General features: G+C 37.0%; 2 protein-coding genes across 5 annotated transcripts in view; one reads left to right on the top strand and one right to left on the bottom strand.

Moving 5' to 3' along the window:
- akt3 (AKT serine/threonine kinase 3) overlaps positions 1–24952 on the bottom strand; it is a 219739-nt gene that overhangs the window by 24586 nt on the left and 170201 nt on the right. For all 4 annotated transcript variants that reach the window (XM_062974929.1, XM_062974934.1, XM_062974932.1 and 1 more), the window contains 6 exons: positions 22306–22450; positions 11830–11961; positions 10405–10470; positions 5784–5852; positions 3633–3755; positions 558–686 (listed from right to left, as the gene is read on the bottom strand). In XM_062974929.1, coding sequence (XP_062830999.1) covers positions 558–686; positions 3633–3755; positions 5784–5852; positions 10405–10470; positions 11830–11961; positions 22306–22450 — 664 coding nt within the window. The remainder of the gene's footprint in view (positions 1–557; positions 687–3632; positions 3756–5783; positions 5853–10404; positions 10471–11829; positions 11962–22305; positions 22451–24952) is intronic.
- LOC103280055 (uncharacterized) lies at positions 14706–18039 on the top strand. The gene is made up of 2 exons (XM_062968527.1): positions 14706–14761; positions 16902–18039. The coding sequence occupies exons 1-2, from the start codon at positions 14706–14708 to the stop codon at positions 17944–17946; spliced, it is 1101 nt and encodes a 366-aa protein (XP_062824597.1). The 3' UTR covers positions 17947–18039.

Raw genomic sequence — 24952 nt, 5'->3', positions numbered from 1 at the left:
GTCAAACTGTTTTACAATTAGAAGGCTGAGCAAGTATTGCTATCTCAATAGAAAAGCTAAAAGTCCATATAATTAACCAAATAATATTTAGGATTTTCAGCAAATATAAACCCAGAAATCACACTTCAGTAAAATACATTAATCACTAAATGATACTGAATATTGTATTTTGGTCTCTGAAGCAAACTATGAACAACCTATACAGGAATGAACCTATACAAAGAATACTAATTCAATCTGCTATATGATGGGTCTGATTGTTACATGATATTTGAATTAAAATAATTGTACTAATGCTTAAAGCATGAGTGTCTAAAAGATCCAATATTTGAATATAGAATTTAGTGTTCTATTATATTTACATATACAAATCAAAGACAAGGCACATATCTATACTACTGGACTGCAAATATCATCATCCCTTGCCATTAGTCATACTGGCTAGGGTTGATGGTAACTGCAGTCCAACAACACCTATATACCACATGGTCCCTCGCATTGTTGTAATTAAATAAAATCTAACATACTTAAATGTACAAAGCAAAATGCTGACTTACCTCAGGAGCCAAATACTCTGGTGTGCCACAGAATGTTTTCATAGTAGCTGCATCTGTGATTCCTTCTTTGCAAAGTCCAAAATCTGTAATTTTTATGTGTCCATCTTTATCCAACATTAGATTTTCTAACTGCATTTTACAAATATATAAGATAGTATTTTAAACATTTTAATGGAAGAATCTATTTTTTTTTAAAAAAAGTTTATCACATTTAATGCTATTACAATTTAGAACAAAACGAGATGAGACATGAGATTTGAATAACCATAACCCTCAATGCAGCTAAGATTCAGCTTGTCCGCCTTTTTATTAAAAGTCACTGCAGGTTTCCTCAAATTGGGCGAAATCTTTTCTGTATGTTTTTTTGTTTTTGGGGTTTTTTTGCCTATCAATCTACTATTTCACAGATGGGTAAATAATAGTTTTCAAAATCTGATATTTTTTAATTGGCCCTTAATACTAAATATTCCTTGTCTAAGACAATCCTATTAAATCAATAGGGTTGCCAAAAATGAAGGCACATATACATATCATAATTGTAATATATATGCTCAAAGAAGAACTGCATTTTTGGTCCATTATATTCCCCCAACTCAAACTGCCACCAAAAGGTAGCAGTGATTTGGCTTCCTTTGCCTGCAAATGTCACCCAGTCTGCAAACATCAACCTCCCTTGCCAAACTGTGAAAATGTGCTGTTTTTTGGCCAATTCCAGGAACTGGAAGTGTCATAAAGTCACTTTCATTAATGCCTGGAGTGGCTTTCAGGCCTTCAGATTAAATTCAGAGGGTAGAGGAAGGGGCAGTCCTCACTCACTCATGTTCTAGTGCTGTGTGGCCCAATTTTGCCCACAGAGTGAAGGGAAAGAAAAACTATTTACTCCCAGCCTAAAACAAGCCATGCCTGGATTGATAGTGATGAATACTGTTATTATCTTATTGCCAGCTAACAAACATACATGAACAGATCCAAAATGAGAATCACTATTCTTCTAAAACACAGACTATGTTTTGAAAAAAAAATATACAGCCCAACACAAAAAATTATTGGTGTCTTCGTTTTTAGGCCTATTCCTAGGGTTATTTGGGGCACTGATTCAGAAAATTGCATTGGATAGACTGCATCAGCTCTAGTTTCTTAAATATGACTGTCATGATTTTCTATGAGTGAACAGATGAAGACTGATCCACGGCATATGTTCTGTATCACAAAAACAAGAGCAGACAGGGTGAAACTGAAATCAACAATTGAAATCAGCAGGTCAAATATACCTAGAAACAGATCTAACATTTTAGGCACCAAAATGTGTGTTGGCCAATGGAGATGTTTATTTAGATGAGTATATTGAGCTAGTCTAGTATTGCTTAAACAGAAGTTCTGAAAATAAAGTCTTTCCTGTTTAGTGATTAAGAACTGAATGAACTTATCAGGAGATCTGTTGAATCCCAGCTATCTACCACCAATATTCATCCACATATGAGAGGCTTTTAAAAGATGTTTGGTTTTGTTCTTTTGTTTTTTTAAAAAAGGACCCTAACACAGATGTACATACACTGCTCCCTTTTTAGAACCACTTTATTTTCCACATATAATCTTTACTTCACCCAAGATAAGGGGGTTAATGAGAAGTGATAAGGTTAATGGTAGGAATCACTGCCGGTGAGATTAGGCAAGCCCCCACATTACTAGCCTTCAAGAAAGACTTAAAAACATGGCTCTTCCATTGTGCTTTTGGAGAGTAACTGTCATATACTTCTTTTTTGTTGCTCCCCTCCAATATCTATCCTCGAGACTGTACCACTATCTTATGTCCCTTTTCCCCGTGGTTTTTATTCTTATTTCTTTCTCACCCCGAGTTTTAACTTAGTGTTCATGTGGCCCGCCCTGGTTTTTATTGCTTTTCTGATTTTGTGTTGTAATGTATATTATTATCTACTGTATTGTTTAATTGTGTTATTATGTGTTGTTTTTATATTTTGTTATATTGTATTGTTCTGGGCATGGCCACATGTAAGCCGCCCCGAGTCCCCGTTGGGGAGATGGTGGTGGGGTATAAATAAAGTTTATTATTATTATTATTATTATTATTATTATTATTATTATTATTATTATTATTATTAACCTATAAGTAGTCTCTGTCACATTAGAGTTCTTATAAACATACAAAATATTAATAGATGATTAGTGACATCAACTACTATTCTTAGGAAGACTAAGAAGAGAAGATGAGAAGAGAAATAAAATAAGACAATGTTTAATGTAAATCCTTGTATTAAAATGTCTTTCTCTGTTTCCTGGAAGTATCCAACCACACTGAAAAGAAATTCAGGTTTGAAGCACCCTTTCTTATTTGGATGGGAGTCAAAATAAATACCCTACGAATTAAGAACTCTAATGTTATCCCTACCTGTCTTGTGTACCAGATGACAAAACGAAGTGTTTTTATTACATAATTTTAGATGTACAATTAGTATTTTTCACTACAAGCCCCTTCACCACAACTCCTATAAGTGTCTACGTTTTTGAAATTCAGAAGTGACTATGGGTCTTTATTTAAGCAAAGCAACATGATTGACACTGTGTTAATCAGGGAACTCACAAGATTTCCAGATGTGGAGCAAAGTTTAGAATGACTCATCATACCCAAGGTCTGTTAACCTTACACTAGTCAGCATGATCACTTTTCTTTGTTTATGGAGACCCATAATAATTCTAAGAGTTGGTATTGTGGCTAGCATCTTCAGAGGATGATGCCAGCCACAGATGCAGATGAAACATTAGGATAAAATGGTGCCCTATAGCCTGGAAACCACACAACACTTCCAGCCATGAAAGCCTTCAGATGTCTCTTATGAAGAAAGCATAAAGGTTTTGCATCCTTTATTTAGCCAATGGATAGAATCTAAACTACAGTATGAAATGGAATTTTCATCATCCTGATTCATGTCAGCGTACAGAACAATTTGGTCTCTCATAGTTGTTACTTTATTCAAAATAGCATAACTTTATAATTACTTTGTGTTTGTCCCAGTAGTCTTTTCAAAAACAACATTTTCATTACTCTTTTTTTTTTACCTTGAGATCACGGTACACAATCTTTCCAGAATGCAGATAATCTAAAGCAGAAACGATTTCTGCACCATAGAAGCGTGTGCGATCCTCAGAGAACACCCGCTCTCTCGACAAATGGAAAAACAGCTGCAGGGTAAACAGCAGGGACAGGATTGCAATAATTACTGATTTAGTGGGGGAAATTAACACAAACATAAAACACCTCTCATCACCATATTGTGATGATAGATCGTGTAGTCTCAGTGGACACTCAGCACTCTTAGACAGCAGCTGGCTTATCTTTTCCAGGTTTCCAAGGGGAAAAAACGAGCTGTTAAATCAGCATTTTAATCAATATACCAATCTTGTTTAAGGCATTCTGCTTGCTACCCATTTAACCTTCAGTTACCAAAGGAAAAAAAGTGCATCATCATCATTTTGTACTTTTTTTCCTGTTCCATCTCTCCATTAAAAAAAATAGCAATAAAACCACTGGACATATTTTTACTGTATGTATTGAGCCATGTGGGACTACCCAGTCTTCCAAGTGAACTCATTTATTTAAGAATATTGTACTATACACATTAACGGTGACTTAAAAGTACTGTTTTACCCTGTTTGATAATGGATACCAAGCCCCACTCCTCTATTCTTTCTAAAGACCATCTATCTTAACAGCAGTTAATTCAGGGGTTGCCAGCAATAACTTCTCACTTGGACCTTCCCACATCTCTTCCTCCTCCGCTTCTCTATCATCATGTCTGTGTGGCTGTGCCAACCCAATGAATGACACCTCATGTGTTGTACTATAGCAATAACACAACACCGAATGAGCATGGAGTTCCCTATAACATACTTTGCCCAAAAATGACTGATATTTTTGATTATGAGTTCATTTCTCCTAATTTTTATCCATAATAACCTCCATTTGCCCACTCTTCTTCATGTGCCATGTGATCACCTTAATACAAATTTTATGTACTGTAAAACCATTGTAAATATTCAGCAGGTTGTCTACTACCCATAATCATGTTCAATAGCACCAACTTATACACATTCTTTATTACACCTTTATTGGCCTTTGAATTTAATTGATATAAATGCCAGCAGTGTGTGTCATGATCACTGTTGTTACAATAGAACTATTACTGCAACAATACTCAAAAAGGAAAAGATAGACATTTCTCAATTTTCTCTGGCTCTCCCAAACCTAATCCTATTTTCAACAGTATCTAAAATTAAATTAGAAGAGTTAGCTTTAATCAGGGTTACTAAAACTACTTCACTAAGCTTGTGTTGTGATATTCAAAAAGGAAGGAATGAAGAATAAAAATGAAAGTAAAACTTTGCATTTTTCCCCAGGTGAAGAATTTTGTTTTCAGTGACTCTCTGTGTAACAACCCTCCTTTTAAAAAACAAGATTGTTTCTTAAACCGAAAAATATTTTATTTATACATTTAAAAAATCTTTAATAGAAACACTGATGCTAAAGATGATAGTAAAACTGTCTAATTGAATCAATAAAAACAAAGAGGCCAATGAAGATAAAACAATATAAATGAAGCAGAGAAATATTTTAAGGTTTCCCAGGGGCAGTCATCAGTAGACCAATATCCTTAAGACAATATTCTTAGTGAGATGAAGGAAACAAAGAGCAATTGCAATTACATTTTAACTATGAAGTTATAACTCAAGAAAATATTAGCTCTTTATTAAAAAAAATCAAGACAATGGCCTGAACCAGACACTCTCTGTTGATTTTACATGGCCATGCAGCTCTCTTGAGGGTGTTTACTGACTGGGCAGTCAAGCTAATGACTGCACATAGATGGAGGACAATAATAGGTGATCTAACCATTTAAAATGAATCTTGTTATGATTGGCTTTTACTGCAACAACAAGAAGAAAAGGAAGGATCCAGAGCCCTGCATTGCCAACACAGGGCCATGCAAAAAAGAATTTCTGGCCAATATGAGCAGAACTGGAAGAGGCAATTCTTTCTTCCATGAAACATCAAAATCTGCTCTGGAGGATATGGACATCAGGTTTTCTGACTGCCAGATGTGGGCAGGAGATGTCTCATCATGTTAGTTCACATACACTTGCATGACACTGCATTTAGGCTTTAATCATTTGGAATTAGAACACTACTACATTTCTTATTATCTGACTTACCTCTCCTCCATTGACATATTCCATCACAAAACACAATCGGTCCTTGGTCTGGAATGAATACTTCAAAGACTTAAAGGGAGGAAAAGAGTAATGGAATACTCAATCTTCAAAAAAATAGTACAAATCCAACAATTAGATTTTTTTCTATTTTGAGTAATGCTATCCTATTTCTATCTATTCAGGGGTAGGCCATAAGTAATTTAAAAAGACGTGAGTGTACCTTAAGATACATAAAAGAATCTGATTTTGGAATGAAATTCAATAGGTATTCAAAAACTATACAAACCAAGTCAAGGCATAATTTATAAAGGCATGCTATGCTATAAAACCTACTATATATACCTAAAATATAGTAAAGTGTGACATTCATGTGTGAAAAGAGATAATCCTAGAAAAATGAAAGTGATATCTTGCAAGGAAAGGTTACCAGTGACTGTTCATGTAAATAAACTATCAATATTGATAATTATAAGCACTGTGCATCCACATCTGTTTTCAAACTGTCACAATGAATATAGATATTTGCATGTGAACACTGATTATTCACTAATTACCATATTTACGTGAATCTGATGATCAACTTCTTTGGCTAAATGACCTTGCCAAATTTGGGGTGCACTTTAGATTTGCATCATACAGTAATCTTAGTGCTGAGGCAAAGCAAAAGGGAAAGGTGCTTCAGGAGCTGCACCTAGAGCTTCTCTTTGAGGGACATCATATCTAACTAAATGATTAGGACTTAATGCTATGCAAACCTGGGATTTGTAGTTTGGTGAGGCATCAGCATTCTTTCACAGAGAAGGCTCAAAACTTTGTCAAACTACAGCCCCCAGGATCTCATAGCATTGAACCACGGCAATTAAAGTGGATTTATTCTATAGTATAGATGCATCCCAATGTTTTCTTTTCCATTGCTGGAAGCTTTTGTGTTCTAACACATTGTTTATAATAAAGGAATTTTAAGCAGGCAGCACAGTAATGTGCACCTTTTTTGGCCAAATTACAAAGAGCACACTTTTTGCTGCTGCACATTACATTTGGCAGCAAATACTTTTTTTTGGTTTCTGGGTTTTGAAATTAGAGGCGTGCATTAGATTCGATGGCACATTAGACACAAGTAAATATGAGTAAGTCTTTATAATATTTTAATATATTTACCATATATTCTTGTGTAAAAGTAAAAAGATTTAGACAAAGAGTGACCCTGAAAATGTGGGTCGACTTTCACATAGGTAAATGTGAAAACTCTGCCTGCTGTGGCATTACTTTTGACCTTTTGCACTAACAGCTCCCAAAAATGGCAGTGGCAGCTCTTTGGCACATGTTATGGAGACAGCAGAGGATGGTGCTTTTCCTTGCCTTCTCAGCTGCCCAGAACAGGAAGGGGCTGATTTACTCATGAGTAAACAAGTGGAAGAACACTCTTCCCCTTTGCAAAGACTACTTCCTGCCTCAATGGATACCATCTCCTCCTTGTGCTCTTGTTTCAGCTCCTTCTTCAACTAAAGAGGCAGTGGCATGCTCCTTTTTTGGACCCTGGGCAACAGGTTAGTCACAGCAGGCCCAAGGCTTGGCAGCAGACAAGACCACTACAATGTATAGCACCACTGGCGGCTCTGGAGTAACCCTACAGTGTCACTGACACCTAGAGAGAGGAATGTGCTGCTGTCACGAGAACAGAAAAACAAACTGGAACAGAAGCTTTTTATAGCTCGGAGTAAGTAACTGAGAAGAAACTGAGGTATCATGTCCAATATTTATTTTAAAAAAACCATTCACTTTTTAAAAACTGTTTATTAATACAAATATAAAAATTGAACATTCAAAGATTTGGTCTGTAATATATATTTATGACTTGTGCAATAGGGGTGTCCTACAATAATGAACACAAGTAACTACAACATATATTAAGTTCTTAAATGAGATGGCCAGTACTGCTTCTATCTTATGTTTAAATAAACATGTTACAATTACAAAGTTGATAAGATCTGATGTACCCCATCTGTTTCACCCAACACCATCCTGAGGACGCTAACACATATAATTGGCAAGCCTTCAAAGCATAGCTTCTGAGGCATATACTTCACCATCAAAAATGTCCTGGATCCTGGCAACAACTGGATTTACCAGAGAAAGCACCAGGCTGCAGTAATTAACATGTGTTTTAATTTTATGTGTATGTATTTTTAATCAATGTGATTAAAACAGTTTTATGTTTTTCACTATGTAATGTATTTTACTTTAATCCATTATATTTTAATTCGGAGGAGAGAGGGGTAAGAAATAAAATGTTGTTGTTACTACTATGAATAGTAGTCACTGGGAAGCCTTCATAACATAGCTTCTGATGCATATATCTCACCACACTCCAGAATCTTTTCTCTTTACGTTTATTGGAGTCCTGTCATGCCTTGTCTAACTGACATTAATTAAATATATTTTATTACTTACCAATATGCTTTATAGATAATATGAAGTCACAATCCTCAACGACGGGTCAAAGTGAGTACTTTCAAATACTGATTATTCTTGTGCAAAATAAATGTCTATTTTCAGTGCTCCCTAACGTTTTCTCTAATTCATTTTCCAATACTATTAAAAACAATAAACACATTCACTATTCATATCAGCTAAAAATATTATTGCTTGTTGTAGTTGCTGGCTGTTAAAGTAAAGATGCATAGTTAAGCATTTATAACTATTTCTGTGATATAGGATATCAACTAACATTTTTCTTCCAATAAGCTTTATTTCTGAACATTTTTTAAGAAAAGAATTTGGGGGTGTTGTATTGTTTTCATTTTATTGTCTTCAATTTTTTATGTGTTTTAAACCATTTTAGTGTGGTTAATAGTTTAATTCTATTTAATGTTGGAGGCATCTATAATCACTTAGAAAATAATGCTGTGATTACTAAGTCAACATGTATTTCTCAAAAAAGAATCATGCCAGACTAATCTTATATCTTTTTTTCTATACGGTTACAAGATTGGCAGATGCAGAGAATGCTATGGATGTAGCATATCTTGATTTCAATAAGGGCTTTGACAAAGTTTCCCATGATCTTCCTTCAAACAAACTAGTCAAATGTGGGCTAGATAATACTACGATTAGGTGGATTTGTAATCAGTTAAGTGACCAGACCCAAAGGATGCTCACCAATGGTTAATCTTCATCTTGGAAAGAAGTGACTAGTGAGGTGCCACAGGGTTCTGTCCTGGGCCTGATGCTGTTCATGGTCTTTATTAATGACTTAGAGCAGTGGTTCTCAACCTGTGGGTCCCCAGGTGTTTTGGCCTACAACTCCTAGAAATCCCAGCCAGTTTACCAGCTGTTAGAATTTCTGGGAGTTGAAGGCCAAAACATCTGGGGACCCACAGGTTGAGAACCACTGACATGAAGGTTTAGAGGGCGTGCTTGTCAAGTCTGCAAATGACACCACATTGGGAGGGATAGCTAATATTCCAAAAGACAGAATTCAAAAGGACATCAATAGACTAGAGAGCTGGGCCAAAAATTAACAAAATTAATTTCAACAAGGAGAAGTGTAGGATACTTCACTTAGGCAGAAACAATGAAATGTACAGCTACAGGATGGGTGGATGTCTGGTCTGACAATAGTACATCTGAAAAAGAACTTTGAGTCGTTGTGGACAACATGTTGAACACGAGCCAACAGTGTGATGCAGCAGCTAAAAAAGTAAATGAGATTTTGGGCTGCTTCAAAAGGAGTATAGTATCTAGATCGAGGGAAGTCATGGTACCTCTCTATTTGGCTTTGATTAGACCTCACTTGGAATACTGCATCCAATTTTGGACACCACAGTTTAAAAGAGATATTAATAAACTGGAAGGTCCAGAGGAGAGCAACTAAAATGATCAAAGGTCTGGAGACCATGTCCTATGAGGATCATCTTAAAGAGCTGGGTATGTTTAGCTTGCAACAGAGAGGTTGAGAGGAGACATGATAGTCATGTAGAAATATGTGAAACAATGTCATAAGGAGGAGGGAGCAGGCTTGTTTTCTGCTGCCCTGGAAACTAGCACTTGGAGCAATGGGTTCAAATTACAAGAAAGGATATTCCACCTGAATATTAGAAAGAACTTCCTGACTGTGAGACCTGTTAAACAGTGGAACTCTCTGCTTCAGAGTGTGGTGGAAGCTCCTTCCTTGGAAACTTTTAAACAGAGGCTGGATGGCCATCTGTCAGGGATACTTTGATGGTGCTTTTCCTGCATGACAGGGGATTGGACTATGTAGTCTCTTCCAACTCTATTTTTCTATGATTCTATGATCTTTTATATGCTCTTAGCTACATTATACTAATTTTAATTTGTAAGCCCCCTCAACACTGAGTTTTGGAAAAAGTATGGAGTAAATAACATAATAATTACTAATAATAGTAGTGGTAGTGGTTCTCATGATTATAGAAAGTCTTCTGAAAGATTGTTTGAAAACATTAGGAATTATACTTATCATATGGTTACATCCAAAAAACATGCAAGCTGACTCCCTTTTGACTATCTGAGAGGCAGCTAGCATCACTGTTTTGTATGCCCTTAAAACCAGCATTGAACTTTGGGATATTTTAACTGTGTTCTATTAATTGTCTATACTCACCGTTAAAAAGGGATGTCTAGTATTTTTTAATACTCTGCTTTCTGTAAGTGTGTGAGCCACTTCATCCTAAAAAGTAAACAATGTTATTTCAATAATTAATTTCAACAGAAATTATTCAAAAGTTAAAATTAAATCACTAAGAAAAAACTACAAAAAGAGGAAGGAGATTACCCCAAATATCAAAATAATAAACCATAATTTTGTTTAAAAAACCCAGTCCTCTCTCTATTACTGCCACAGCATTTGGTTAATATACAGTAATGTCGCTACAGCAGTAGTAAACATTTTGAAACTGAATTGTGAAAAATAGTACTAGAACTGGGGGGAAATGTCTATTTTAATCCATATGTCAATTATTAAAAATGAAATATTACCACGGAATACACCAGTAAAAGTATCTGGACCATTTAAATAGGTTTTAATATTATTTGTGGAAAGTTGGATATGACTCTAGCAGCAAGAAAAACACCATAGCACTAAGGCCTATAAGGCTTACTCTAAGAGTTCTTTTGTACAACTTTATATATTTGCTGTTAGGCAGAAAGCAATGGATTTTTTTTTGAAAGGAACAATTCCCACATCCAGATGAATCAAAGGGATTACTGCTGCTATTTGCACTGAGGAAACAGTATCTTGCATGCATTGGTATTTCTGGCATAGAGTGGAGGAATCTGAACACAACCTCTCCATTTCAACCTTTTATTCCTAATTTATTATTGGCCCTTGCATTTTTTGTCCACCTGTCCTGTTCTGAAACTCTGTTGCTAAGTCCCTTCTCTCCTAATTTCAGTACTCATTACTGCCCAGACTATTGATTGCTGATGATGTTATTTTTATGTTACTATCTTGTTATAATGTTGTTTAATTCTATTGAGATATGTTTTAATCTATGTTTGGTTTTAATCTCTGTTGGATCGGGCTTGTTCCCATGTAAGCCGCGCTGAGTTCTTTCAGGGAGATGGAGGCGAGATATAAAAATAAAGTTGTTGTTGTTGTTGTTGTTATTATTATTATTATTATTATTATTATTATTATTATTATTAATTATTATTATTATTATGCCTGAATCGAAGTCTTGCAGGGCTTTAAGGCCTCTGCCCTTTTCCTATCAAAATCCTCCCTGTGTGAGAAATGGCTGAACAGAAACAGAAAGAAGAACTCCTCACCCACAACATGGTCTGCCCCCAAAGGGTTCTGGGGCAGTCAATAAATCCCCCAATCTCCCAACACCTTGCTCTTCACTAAATCAAGAGTAGTACAATCCTACTAGTGTTTCAATTGGCAAAAACATTCAGGGTTCATTTTATACTGGCCTGGGCCTTGTGTCAGGAGAAAGGTGAGATATAAATTAAATAAACAGATATGGGTGAAAAAGTCAATTCCCAAATATACATATCAATATAATTATATAATACAGGTGCATACCTTTGCTATAATAACTTCCTTTTTCAAAATCTTCATAGCATAGTATTTTCCACTTGCCTTCTCTCGGACCAGAATTACTTTGCCAAAGGTGCCTTTGCCAAGCAGTTTCAAATAATCAAAATCGTTCATTGTCTGTATGGAGTACAAGACCATGAATTAGTAGGGTTTACACCTTGCAGATGTTGTATTCATTAAAATACTTCTGTCCTGCCATCAAATACTATCATTATCAACCTTAAAAAAAACAACACATACACACACATCAAGGATATAGATCACACTGTATTACACAGAGATAAAGAGCTGATATGACAATACATCTTCAGCTAATTCTTCTTTTACAAGTACATCATACATAAACACACATGTTTTTGCCAAGGGAGCATGCCAGAATATATAAAATGTTGGTAATCCTAGATGCTATATGTGCCTATGCATTACACAGAAGAATAATGATTAAACTAGTTTGAATGGTTTTGCTGCTGCCAGTTTAAGAATTATTATCAACTACAGAGGAGCCAAGGGATGGTGAAATACGACAGCTCACTAAGCTTTCTTTAACACCATAATGCTCCCGGCTCTGAAGCTCCGCATGGAAAGATTTTCTGAATGTATATGGTCTGCTGATCATATAGCATGCCAGCAACAGACTGCCGTATAATGCCAAGCATCAGCCTATTTATTTTGTTTGAGCACAGAATTTGCAGATAATTTTCACAGTGAAAAATTTCAGCTATCTGAAGAAGAGCAAAGTAAGTATAAGGAAAACACATGTGAGAGGAATCAATGATTTTGAACTAAAACAAAAGACAATGTTTCTAGGATAAATCATACAGAAATTCAAAACCCAGGTTTAAAATCAAAAGAAAAAATGCTAGTGCTCACTGTGCACAGATGCTAGAAAACAAGAAAAAGGATCATTGAACTACTTTTGCCACAGTAGTCAGGAGCAAACTGAAGACTTACACAACTTCTAAAAGATTAAATATATGATGAAAAATCTCTTCTGAAGTGAGTGGGAATTCCTGATTTCTGCATAGTACTCAAAAGGTTTCAAAAGCTTGCTCTGTGTATGTAAAAAATCTTTATAGCAATCTGCAAAGAGCCCACAAAGAACACTGAAATGAACTGGTTTCCTATTCACACACACACACACACACACACACACACAGAGCTCCTCGGAAATGATCTTTTTATGGAATTGCTAATGCAGCTGTTATGTATTTCCACAGATCAACTGCCACAAATCATATAAAGTGTTGATTATGATATATGATGCCCAATGCAACCTTGACCCAGGCTATCTGAAGGACACTTTTTCTCTTTATGTTTTTTATCTATGTTTTAGATCTTCAGAGAAAGTTCTTAACTTGTTCCCACAAACATAGCAGAATGTAAGAGAGTTCCCTTTCCCATCTGTCTGTATGCTAACAAGAAAAATAAACTCTTATAAATTACACTATTGTGTTATCTGATGTATATTTTTCCAGTACCTATTAATATTTTTACACTTCCACCATTGGTGGTAAAAGGTTCCTATCTCTTTATCGCATTTCCAGCACTTATTAGATATCCGTCTGTTAAATTTGGCTATTTTGGCTGGGGTATAATACCACCTGAACTGCATTTTGTACCAATTCTCTCGTATCTCAGTGGGTGCAGTAAATTTTAATTTTTTGTTCCATATTTCTTCCCACTGATTTAAGTTTATATTATGCCTGAGATCTTTGGCCCATTTAACTTGACAGTCTTTAATCTGCTCTTCTTCTGTCGTCCATTGTAATAACATTTGGTATAATGTCTTAATATTTTTTTTCTTCTTTTGCATAATTAGTTCTCATGTTCCTAAATGTTAACTGAAACCTATTTTGCAGACCCGGTCCAACAATGAGGCGAATTAAGCGGTCGCTCGGGGCGCAAAACATACGGGGGTGCAGTCGAGACTGCTTTTTCTGTTGATTTGTTGTAAAACATGATGTTTTGGTGCTTAATTTTTAAAATCTTAATGTCATTTGATGTTTAATAGGCTTTTCCTTAATCCCTCCTTATTATCCAAAATTTTCGCTTATCCAACGCTTTTATTTTTCAGTGATTGGTTTGGGGGGGGGGGCACCAAAATTCTGTTCGCCTAAACTTGAAAAATACCTAGGGCCGGCTCTGCTATTTTGACATCTTCTTTATAACATTGTAGTATTTGATAGTATTGGAACCATGTTATCTTTTGATATTCTTGTTTAATTTCTTATAAACCAATGAAAATTAATTTAAAAAATAAATTACATTATTGGTAGGTGACTGGCAGCTGGAGAAGACACTCTTCTTGGGGGACATTGAGCCCATTTCCCCCCACTTTTAATTTGGTTGTCATGTTAAAATGATTGCCTTATTCATTTTGTTCTTAATGGAACAAGTTATTTGACTGTGAACTATGTTGGGTCTCAATACTAAAAGAAAGGCAGGAGTTGGGAGGAGGAAGAGTAAAAGAAGAAGAGATACATTTAAAAAAAACAGCCAAGGTTCTGCCTCATCAAACATAGCAACAATGCTGGAGCTACAATGTGTAGCTACAGTGACAGAGCTTTGTTGGAATAACTATAGCTCTCAATTCAGTCTTTACAAACTACCTGAGAAGCCACTTCAGTCAAAGGAGTTCTGAGATGCTGGAGAGTAGGGCACTGACTGATGGCACATCCAGCCCCCTCCCGCCACTAAAGCACAGTGCAAAAAGCAGTGGGATGGTCCCTCTGTTTTCTGTATTGCACTCCACTCATGTGAGGGGGTGTTCCCTTTCCAGTGTCACATAATTCATTTGACTGGTGCAACTGCCTGACCTCTAATGTGAATTTTGAGGGCCTGCAGCAGGTGGCATAGCTATGATGACAGAGCTGTTGTACCGTCTTCTGAAGCAAGATTGTGGCCATAATGTACATAGGTGTGATACCACCTTCCTATAGCTTTCCCCCATCTCTGAAGCTGTTGGACAGGGTCCACACTGGATACTAGGGCTAGAATGTTAATACATGTCCCTTCACTAGAAAATATTCCCACAATTGTGCCTTGAGATTCCACAGCCACTGACTAACCCTAATCAAGATCCTACATTGCCCAACTATGCCTCCCTTGTACTACTCTTAGGACACATGGTTGTTCTGTGACAGCCCTCCTGAGCAGCAATTCTGTGGTTTATGGAAAGTGAGGGAAGGGACAGGGAGGGGACTGACTGTGCTCCATAATCAGACACAAACTGAAGATATCTCAATCTGTGACACTCTGAGCTCTCCACCAGGCAAGGAATAGCCACTCAGAGGGGCTACTACAGCAAAACCATGCCTGTTGAGGAATGTTAAATCATTAGGAATGGTGGAAGAAAATACTAATGTCCACAATGACAAGACAAAATACATATATAAATAGACTTATGCTTGCATATGTCACTAAAAAGATGCTTGCTTTTAGGTGGATGAATAAAGTCATAATACTGCACAGCAGCAAATACTCTAGATATATATTTTTAGACTTTTCTATAAAGAATGGTCAATAGGAAAAACTTCCGGGTACGGCGACATGGCGGCTGGCTGAGGGCTCTTTGAGCACCGGCTTCTCAGAACGTCCAGGTAGAGCTAAAAGCTCCCCCTCCTGAGCGGATCGAGGCTCAGGAGGCAGCTAACCCCCTTGGTGCCCCATAGAAGATCCCTGAGAGTTGTTCTCCCTCAAGGAGAGCAGCCAAGGGGGTCCGGACGAGGGACAGGGGGCAGCGGACGGGGACAAAGCCGCGCGGGCGGTGATCCGTTCCCGCAAACAGCCTGCCTAGCCGTACTTTTCATTGAAAAAAAAAAGAGGAAAAGACGACACATGAAACGTGAGTTCATGAAACAGAAATCTATAACTGGTGTATGAGAAAAGGCATTTTCAGGAACAGAAGAACAGAGGTTTAGAATCTGAGGCCGTTGGTACAAAAGAAAAGGAAGGAACTTAAGGGGAGCTTAAGCGAAGCCCAAATATAAAAGACGCAGCTTCAAAGAATACTAAACCCAACTAAACCTCTGGAGCCCCGCCGACGACCCCAGAGAACTGTTTTCCCTCAAGGAGAGCAGCCCAGGGGGTCCGGACGAGGGTCCTAGGGTGGCGGACGGGACGAAGCGACAAATAGCCAACAATTAAGGGACCAACCAAGAAGGTTGATAAACAGACAAACAGACAAACAGGCAACTTAACTTAAAGAAAACCAGAGGGTTTAACCCTGTAGAAATATAAGCAACCCAGGGAATTGGGGAAAAAAAATACCTGTACACGCCAGGCAAGGAAGGGGGGGAAAAAAAAGAAAAAAGAGCCTTGAGAGATTAATACCTCGCCCCTAAGAGATCAGATCAGAGCGCCGCAGCTGACCTTGAGAGGATTGTTGTGTCTCAGGAGCAGTCGAGTAGAGAGCCGGGCGAACTTTGGCAAGGTTCCAACAGAGCCCTGTAGTCAGCACGTGTTATATTGGGCTCGGCTAGAGGAGGAATCCGGCAAGATTTCAGCAGCGCACAACAGGAAGGGGAGACAAAAGGAGACGGACCAGAAGGAGCAATAGCAAGCAGCCCGGGCAGAGGGCGACGGAGAGCCCGAGAAGGGAAGGCGATTCACATTAAGAGCAACAGCGAGGTAAAGGCATTCCAGATAGGTTAAAACGGAAAGAAACTCGAGCGGCAGATCTATAACGGACAAAAATAATAATAATAATAATAAATAAACATAAGTTCAGACGGAACCCAAACGGAGCCAGAAGGGGAAGAGGACGAAGAATAAGGACAGGACCCAGGACGAGAAGCAGACGCTGACGAGGACGAGAAGGAGAGGCGGACGAGGAATAAGGACAGGACCCAGGACGAGAAGTAGACGTTGACGAGGACGAGAAGCAGACGGAGGGGAGAGGACAGACGAGGAGGAGAAGCAGACGAACGGAAGGAGGGACAGAAAAGAAGGTGGGAGAAGGGATCATCAACCAGAAGGCTCTAGAGTGAGCTTAAAAGATCATACCCCATAGGTTTATCTTACAGAATAGTGGACCCAATTAAAATTAGGACCTAAAGACTTTACCCACTACCCATCACAATTAATCCAACCAATAGAGATAATCAAAAAAAAAAAAAAATAATAATAAAAATGGCGACACAGAAGGGAAGGATGGAGGATAGAAAAGTGTTTGAAAGAAGAAACTCATTGCCGGGGGACCCAAATCTAAAGGACATTATGAAAGAACTTCAGAAAATTACAGAAAATCAAAGATCATTCCAAGAGCAAATGCTAAACATACAGAGGGACTTATCGGAGGAACTAATAGGAATGAAAAAGGAAATGAAGGATATTCAAAAGAGTATTAAAGAAATCAAACAAGAGGAACATAAAATGGAAAAGAAACAGGACAAACTTGAAAGAAAAATAGACATTTTGGAAATGAAAAACGCAAAACTAGAAGCAAGACAGGAAAAAATTGAACAAAAAGAATTAGACCTCCAAATAAGAATTAGAAACCTCCCAGAAGAGCCAAGAGAAAATTTGAAGCTAGTAATAACCCAATTACTGGCAGACCTGATCCAAATTACTGATGAAGAGATGGAAGAAAACATTGACCGAACCTTTAGAATAACAACAAATTTCTCAAAAAAGAATCATGTACCTAGAGATGCAATAGTACAGTTCTCAAAGAGAAAAGTCAGGGAGGAAGTACTCAAAAGCAGTAGTAAAAATACTATTAGATACAAAGGAGAAAAAGTGACAATACTTAAAGAATTTCCCACAAGTACAATACAAAAAAGAAGAAAATATCTCTTCCTCACTGAGGAGCTGAAAAAAAGACAGATCAAATTTAGATGGGAGAGGAGGGAAGGTATCATGACAACATATAAAGAGGAGAGATTTTGGCTGACAACTGAGGACAAAGCCAAAGACTTTTATGAAAAACTAATGGAAGAAACAGTGGATCCCATCAAAACCGGACAAGACAGTGAAAGGAAGAGAAAGAAACCCAGAATGTTCTCTCCAGAAAAGACTGAAACTAATTCACCAACACCCGAGACTAATTCACAAACCCAGGAAATGGAGCTACGGGGGGAGGAGGCAGCCAATCAACCCTAAATTATGGAATTAAAAGGTTATGTAAATAATATTAATGGTTTAAATTCACCAAATAAAAGGAAAATTTTATTCAATTACCTTAAAAGATGCAAATTTGATGTAGTGTCTCTTCAGGAGACCCATATCCACCAGAGACATGCTGGGCACTTAATCAATAAAAGTATCGGAAATGAATATATCTCATCAGCTCCCGAAAAAAAAAGAGGGGTAGTTACATATGTAAACCCCAAATGGATATCAGAATTGGCTTTCAAAGATGAGGAGGGGAGAATGATTGGAGTAAAAATTAAAATCTATAACAAAATACTCCTGGTATGTAATGTATACACTCCAACCGGCCCTAAAACAAATTTTATTAGCACATTAAAAGATAAAATAGCTGAACAAGAATTTGAAGAATTAATAATAATGGGAGACTTCAATGGGATAATAGATCCGGACTTAGATAAAAAAGGAGACGGTAATGGAGGTAAGAAATTAAAAAATGGAAAATTACCGATAAATTTCCAAAAACTACTACAAGATTGGGACCTAAAAGATGCCTGGAGAATCCATCATCAGCTAGAAAAAGATTACACATTTTTCTCTAACAGGCATAAGTCATGGTCCCGTATAGACATGACATGGATGTCAACTTCACTTATACCCAAAATTTCAAAAATTAGAATTATGCCGAGAAACTACTCAGACCACTGCCCAATAGAATTTATAATAAACAAAACCCAGAAAACACGAACCTGGAGACTAAATGGCAATTTGCTAAAATCAGAGGAGGATATTATAAAGAATAAGAAAATTATTAAGGAATATTTTAAGATAAATGACTCAGATGAAGTAGCGCAGCAAATAGTATGGGAAGCCAGTAAGGCGGTAATGCGGGGTCACTTTATACAACAGACTGCTCAAAAAAATAAGCAGAGAAGAGAAGCTCTCAACAAAGTCTTAGAGGAAATTAAAATTAAGGAAAAAAGGTTAAAAGAAGCCCCAGGAGACAAAAGAATAAAACAAGAACTAGAAATCTTTAAGAAACAAAAGACAAATCTAGAATTGGAAGAATTGGAAAAAAAACTAAGGTATATTAAACAACAACATTTTCAGCACGCCAATAAACCAGGTAGATGGTTGGCTTGGAGAATTAGAAGGAAAAAACAATCCCAACATATAACAGAAATAAAAGCAGAAGGTAAACATTACACTACAGAACAAGAGATAGTTAAACAGTTCAACAAATTTTACAGTAAATTATATACCAAGGACCAAATAAAAAAGGAGGAAATTATGAGTTTTATAGGCAAGCAAAAACTAGCCAAAATAACGGATCAACAAAGGGAAAAATTAAATAAAGAAATTTCTGAGCAAGAAATCAAAAAAATAATTAGAAAAATAGATGGGAACAAAGCACCAGGCCCAGATGGACTCACGGGGATATATTATAAAGTCTTCATTGACGAACTAACCCCTTATTTAAAAAAAATTATGAATAGGATCCTAGATAACAATGAAATTCCAGATTCGTGGAAACTCGCTACAATTACAATGATTCATAAAGAAGGTCAAGATCCCCAAAACGTGAAGAATTATAGACCTATTTCACTTTTGAATCAAGATTATAAAATATTTACAAGCATCTTAGCGGACAGATTGAAAGAAGTTCTAAAGGACTGGATAAAAGAAGAACAATCAGGTTTCCTTCCAGGGAGACAACTAAAAGATAATGTAAGGGAAATTGTAGATATCATTGAATATTACGAAAAAAGTAACAAGGAAGAAATAGCTCTATTAGCGATTGACATGGAAAAGGCTTTCGACAGTTTAAATTGGGATTTTTTTAAAATATTAATTAATGAATTAGATATGGGATATAGATTCAATAATGCTATCAACAAAATATATGAAATACAAGAGGCCACAATAAGAATAAATTCAATAGAATCAAAAAAATTCAAAATCTCAAAAGGAACCAGGCAGGGCTGCCCACTCTCCCCTTTACTATTCATCTTTGCATTAGAAACATTAATTAATTCAATCAGAGAGGACACAGAATTAAAGGGAGCAAAAATTAGAAAGGAACAATATAAGATTAAGGCTTATGCCGATGACCTAATTTGTATCATAGAAGAGCCAGTCAGAACGGTAGGCAATTGGCTAAATAAACTAGAAAATTTCGGGAAAATTTCAGGACTTAAAATAAACAAAGACAAGACCACCTTCCTAACAAAGAATATGACTGTGAAAAGACAGTTCGAATTAACAACAGTTTCCGGAATTAAAGTTAGTAAAAAAATAAAATACTTAGGCATAATATTGACAGCCAAGAACTCACAACTGATAGAAAACAATTACGATACGAGATGGAAGGATATTCAGAAGTATTTAGCAACCTGGAAAGATCAGAAACTATCATTCATGGGGAGAATAGCGGCAATGAAAATGACAATCCTACCGAAGATGCTTTTCTTATTTCAATGCATCCCGATAATTAGAAATGCAGTTAGATTCAAAAAATGGAACAAAGATATAAACAAATTTATTTGGTCAAACAAAAAACCTAGAATTAAAAGAGTATACATGATTGACGAAAAAAAAAGAGGGGGACTGGCACTCCCAGATTTACAATTATATCACGAGGCCTGCGGATTAATGTGGATTCGAGATTGGACTACGCTAAAAAAAACGAAATTATTGACGCTAGAAGGAGCAGACCTCCGCTTTGGATGGCATGCCTATTTATGGTATGAAAAAAGAAAAATAGACAGAAACTTTGGGGATCATTTTATTCGGTCATCCCTAATAAAGATCTGGGATAAGTATAAGAGAAGGATTTTCCTGAAAACACCTCTATGGGTTTCCCCCTTAGAGGCATGTCAAAGAAGAGAAATGGGAGGAATACTCTGGCCAAAATATAAGGATATATTGACCAAAGAAAAGGGAATTTTTGAACCCAAAACACAGGAAATGCTAAGTCAGGATTTTAAGAACATAGGGTGGTTCCAATATGCCCAAATTAAAGAGTACTTTAATATAGACAAGAAGATAGGATTCGAAGACAAAGAAACATGCTGGGATAAAATTATACAATTAGAATCCAAAATTATATCGAAAATTTATAAAAAAATATTAGAGTGGAATACAGAGCAAGTCAGCATCAAAGAATGCATGACCAAATGGGCGAGAAATATTGGGTACCCAATTAAATTAGAAGAGTGGGAAAAATGTTGGAATAAAAGACTAAAATACACATACTCGGTAGATCTTAAAGAAAACTGGATCAAAATTTTTTTTAGATGGCACCTAACCCCCCAAAAACTCTCCAAAATTTATAAAAAAACCTCCAATAAATGCTGGAAATGTGGAGATCAGGAAGGCTCCTACTATCATTGTTGGTGGACCTGTAAGAGAGCCAAGGAGTTCTGGAAAGAAATACATCAAAATATACAAAAAATCCTGTCAATCAAGATTAATCTAGATCCCAAGATACTGTTATTAGGAATGCTAGACTTGGAGGATAGAAACAAAGAAATCCTATTCTGCTACCTAACTACGGCAGCAAGATTAGTATACGCAAAAGAATGGAGAACGAAAATCAGACCAGAAATAAATGCCTGGTTTAATAAAATTTTGGAAATTATGAACATGGATAAATTGACATACTTACTATCAAACACACAGGGCAAACCAAGAAAAGCGACAAACTGGGAGCCAATGAAAGACTACCTAAGAAATGAAAACTTTAAGGTGATAATATAGATGATAAGTATATACTTTGGATGAGTAACATTGGGCGAGAATTAGGCCTCAGACCAAAAGAAGGACTGAACTTAAGAGGAAATAGAATAATATCGAATGTATCAAGGAAAAAATAATAATAACACTAGATAATAGATGGAAGTCAATTTTAATGTATATGTGTGTCTTGGTTTTGGTTCTTTTTTTTTTTTTTTTTTTTTTTCTTTTCTTTTGGTTTGTGTCTGTCAAGATGGGAGGGGTTTTTTTATGTCCACTATCTATGTTCAGTTTTGTCTTGTACTGGTCATGACACTGTATTCCATGTAAGATATAAGAGCACAATAAAAATTTATTTAAAAAAAAAAAAAGAATGGTCAATAGGATAAGTGCTAATTGAGTGTCACTTTTCTTAATAACAGTTTGTAAGAACCATAATTTTCCTAATTTACACAAAACTATTTGTGTATGTGTGGTCTGGACTGGGACTTGGCAGGAGTTAAGTACCTTTGATATCTATTCTGTCATTTTTTTTAAAGTACAGGAGAACATAATTATTCCAAATTCTTACATTTCAATCTTAGTTTATGAGGCTGTTTTAAAATGTAAGGTTTATCAAAGGCAATCTTTAATTACCTTTCTTTTATGGTGAGTTGTGGAAGCATCCATCTCCTCCTCTCCAATATTATCTATCTGTGAGGTTGGACTACAGTTCATTCTCTCTTCTTCCTGCCTCTGAAGCCTGTCTGCTACTGCCTGGATGGCTTCTGTCCATTCTTCCCTGTCAAAAGCAGGACAGTTGTCATAATACATTTCATAAATGTACTGTTCAAAAAAAGGCATAGGGATATGACAGAATACACATGCACAAAATATAAATTCCAATATGTTGTCGAAGGCTTTCATGGCCAGGATCACAGGGTTGTTGTGTGTCTTTCGGGCTGTGTGGCCATGTTCCAGAAGCATTCTCTCCTGACGTTTCGCCCACATCTATGGCAGGCATCCTCAGAGGTTGTGAGGTATGGAGAAAACTAAGCAAAGAGGTAAATATATATCTGTGGAAAGTCTAGGGTGAGAGAGGTCAGTGTGAATGTGTGTAGTTAATCACTTTAATTAGCATTGAAAAGCTTATCTGCTGTCTTCTTCCTGCCTCTGGGGCATCCTTTGTTTAGAGTCGTTAACTGCCCTAGGTTGATTCATGTCTGGAAATCCTCTGTTTTTAGAGTATTGCTTTTTATTTACTGTTCTGATTCTTGAGTTTTTTAATACTGGTAGCCAGATTTTGTTCATTTTCATGGTTTCTTCCTTTCTGTTGAAGTTGTCCACATGCTTGTGGATTTCAATGGCTTCTCTGTGTAGTCTGACATGATAGTTGTTAGAATGGTCCAGCATTTTTGTGTTCTCAAATAGTATTCTGTGTCCAGGCTGGTTCATCAAATGCTCTGCTATGGCTGATTTCTCTGGTTGAATTAGTCTGCAGTGCCTTTCATGTTCTTTGACTCTTGTTTGGGCGCTGCGTTTGGTGGTCCCTATGTAGACTTGTCCACAGCTGCATGGTATCCGGTAGACTCCTGCAGAAGAGAGAGGATCCCTCTTGTCCTTCGCTGACCGTAGCATTTGTTGGATTTTCTTCGTGGGTCTGTAGATAGTTTGTAGGTTGTGCTTCTTCATCAGCTTCCCTATGCGGTCAGTAGTTCCCTTGATGTATGGTAAGAACACCTTTCCTCTGGGTGGATCTTTTTCTTGACTCTCATGGCTTGTTCTTGGCCTTGCAGCTCTTCTGATGTCTGTGGTGGAGTATCCATTGGCCTGTAGAGCCCATTTTAGGTGGTTGAGTTCACCTTGGAGGAGGTGAGGTTCGCAGATTCTTTGTGCACGGTCTGTCAGGGCTTTGATTGTGCTCCTTTTTTGACTTGGGTGATGGTTGGAGTTTTTATGAAGGTATCTATCTGTGTGTGTAGGTTTTCTGTAAACTGTGTGGCCCAATTGTTGATTGGGTTTGCGGATGACCAGAACATCTAGAAATGGCAGTTTTCCTTCCTTTTCTTTTTCCATGGTGAATTGGATGTTTGGGTGGATGCTGTTAAGATGGTCCAGGAACTTGCTGAGTTCTTCCTCTCCATGGCTCCAAATCGTGAAGGTGTCATCTACGTATCTGAACTACTGGGCTGAGAGGGCTCCCCATGGCCACTCCATCCTTCTGTTCATAGAATCCAGTGTCCCACTGAAACTAGAAACAGCACCAAAAAAGCCAACTGTTTGGTTCAGATACGTAGATGACACCTTCACGATGACACCTTCACGATCAAGGGAACAGCATAGGGAAGCTGATGAAGAAGCACAACCTACAAACTATCTACAGACCCACGAAGAAAATCCAACAAATGCTACGGTCAGCGAAGGACAAGAGGGATCCTCTCTCTTCTGCAGGAGTTTACCCGATACCATGCAGCTGTGGACAAGTCTACATAGGGACCACCAAACGCAGCGCCCAAACAAGAGTCAAAGAACATGAAAGGCACTGCAGACTAATTCAACCAGAGAAATCAGCCATAGCAGAGCATTTGATGAACCAGCCTGGACACAGAATACTATTTGAGAACACAAAAATGCTGGACCATTCTAACAACTATCATGTCAGACTACACAGAGAAGCCATTGAAATCCACAAGCATGTGGACAACTTCAACAGAAAGGAAGAAACCATGAAAATGAACAAAATCTGGCTACCAGTATTAAAAAACTCAAGAATCAGAACAGTAAATAAAAAGCAATACTCTAAAAACAGAGGATTTCCAGACATGAATCAACCTAGGGCAGTTAACGACTCTAAACAAAGGATGCCCCAGAGGCAGGAAGAAGACAGCAGATAAGCTTTTCAATGCTAATTAAAGTGATTAACTACACACATTCACACTGACCTCTCTCACCCTAGACTTTCCACAGATATATATTTACCTCTTTGCTTAGTTTTCTCCATACCTCACAACCTCTGAGGATGCCTGCCATAGATGTGGGCAAAACGTCAGGAGAGAATGCTTCTGGAACATGGCCACACAGCCCGAAAGACACACAACAACCCTAAATTCCAATATTTTCAGTTTTCATGCTGTCTTTTCTCTTTTTGTATGCACTGTTTCTTACAATCTGATTTCCCGTTAGGCTGTGATCCAACTGGACCAAATATTCAGAAGTGAACAGAACAATTCTTCCTAAGAACTGAAGTTTTTTGCAAATCTCTGCATAAATGTCTCTTTTAGTCTTATGGATTACTTTTCTGTGA

This window comes from Anolis carolinensis, chromosome 1 (genome assembly GCF_035594765.1).
Source record: "Anolis carolinensis isolate JA03-04 chromosome 1, rAnoCar3.1.pri, whole genome shotgun sequence".
Taxonomy (NCBI): Eukaryota; Metazoa; Chordata; class Lepidosauria; order Squamata; family Dactyloidae; genus Anolis; species Anolis carolinensis.
Note: the sequence above shows the minus strand (reverse complement) of the source record. Positions and strands in the feature narration are given on the sequence as shown.

What these genes read in the sequence shown, in the direction of transcription:
- LOC103280055 (XM_062968527.1), top strand. Translation starts at nt 14,706, where the DNA reads ATGACAGAGCTGTTGTACCGTCTTCTGAAGCAAGATTGTGGCCATAAT. An exon ending in TGTGGCCATAATGTACATAG is followed by an intron (nt 14,762 to 16,901) that starts GTGTGATACCAC and finishes TAGGACCTAAAG; the next exon opens with ACTTTACCCACTACCCATCA.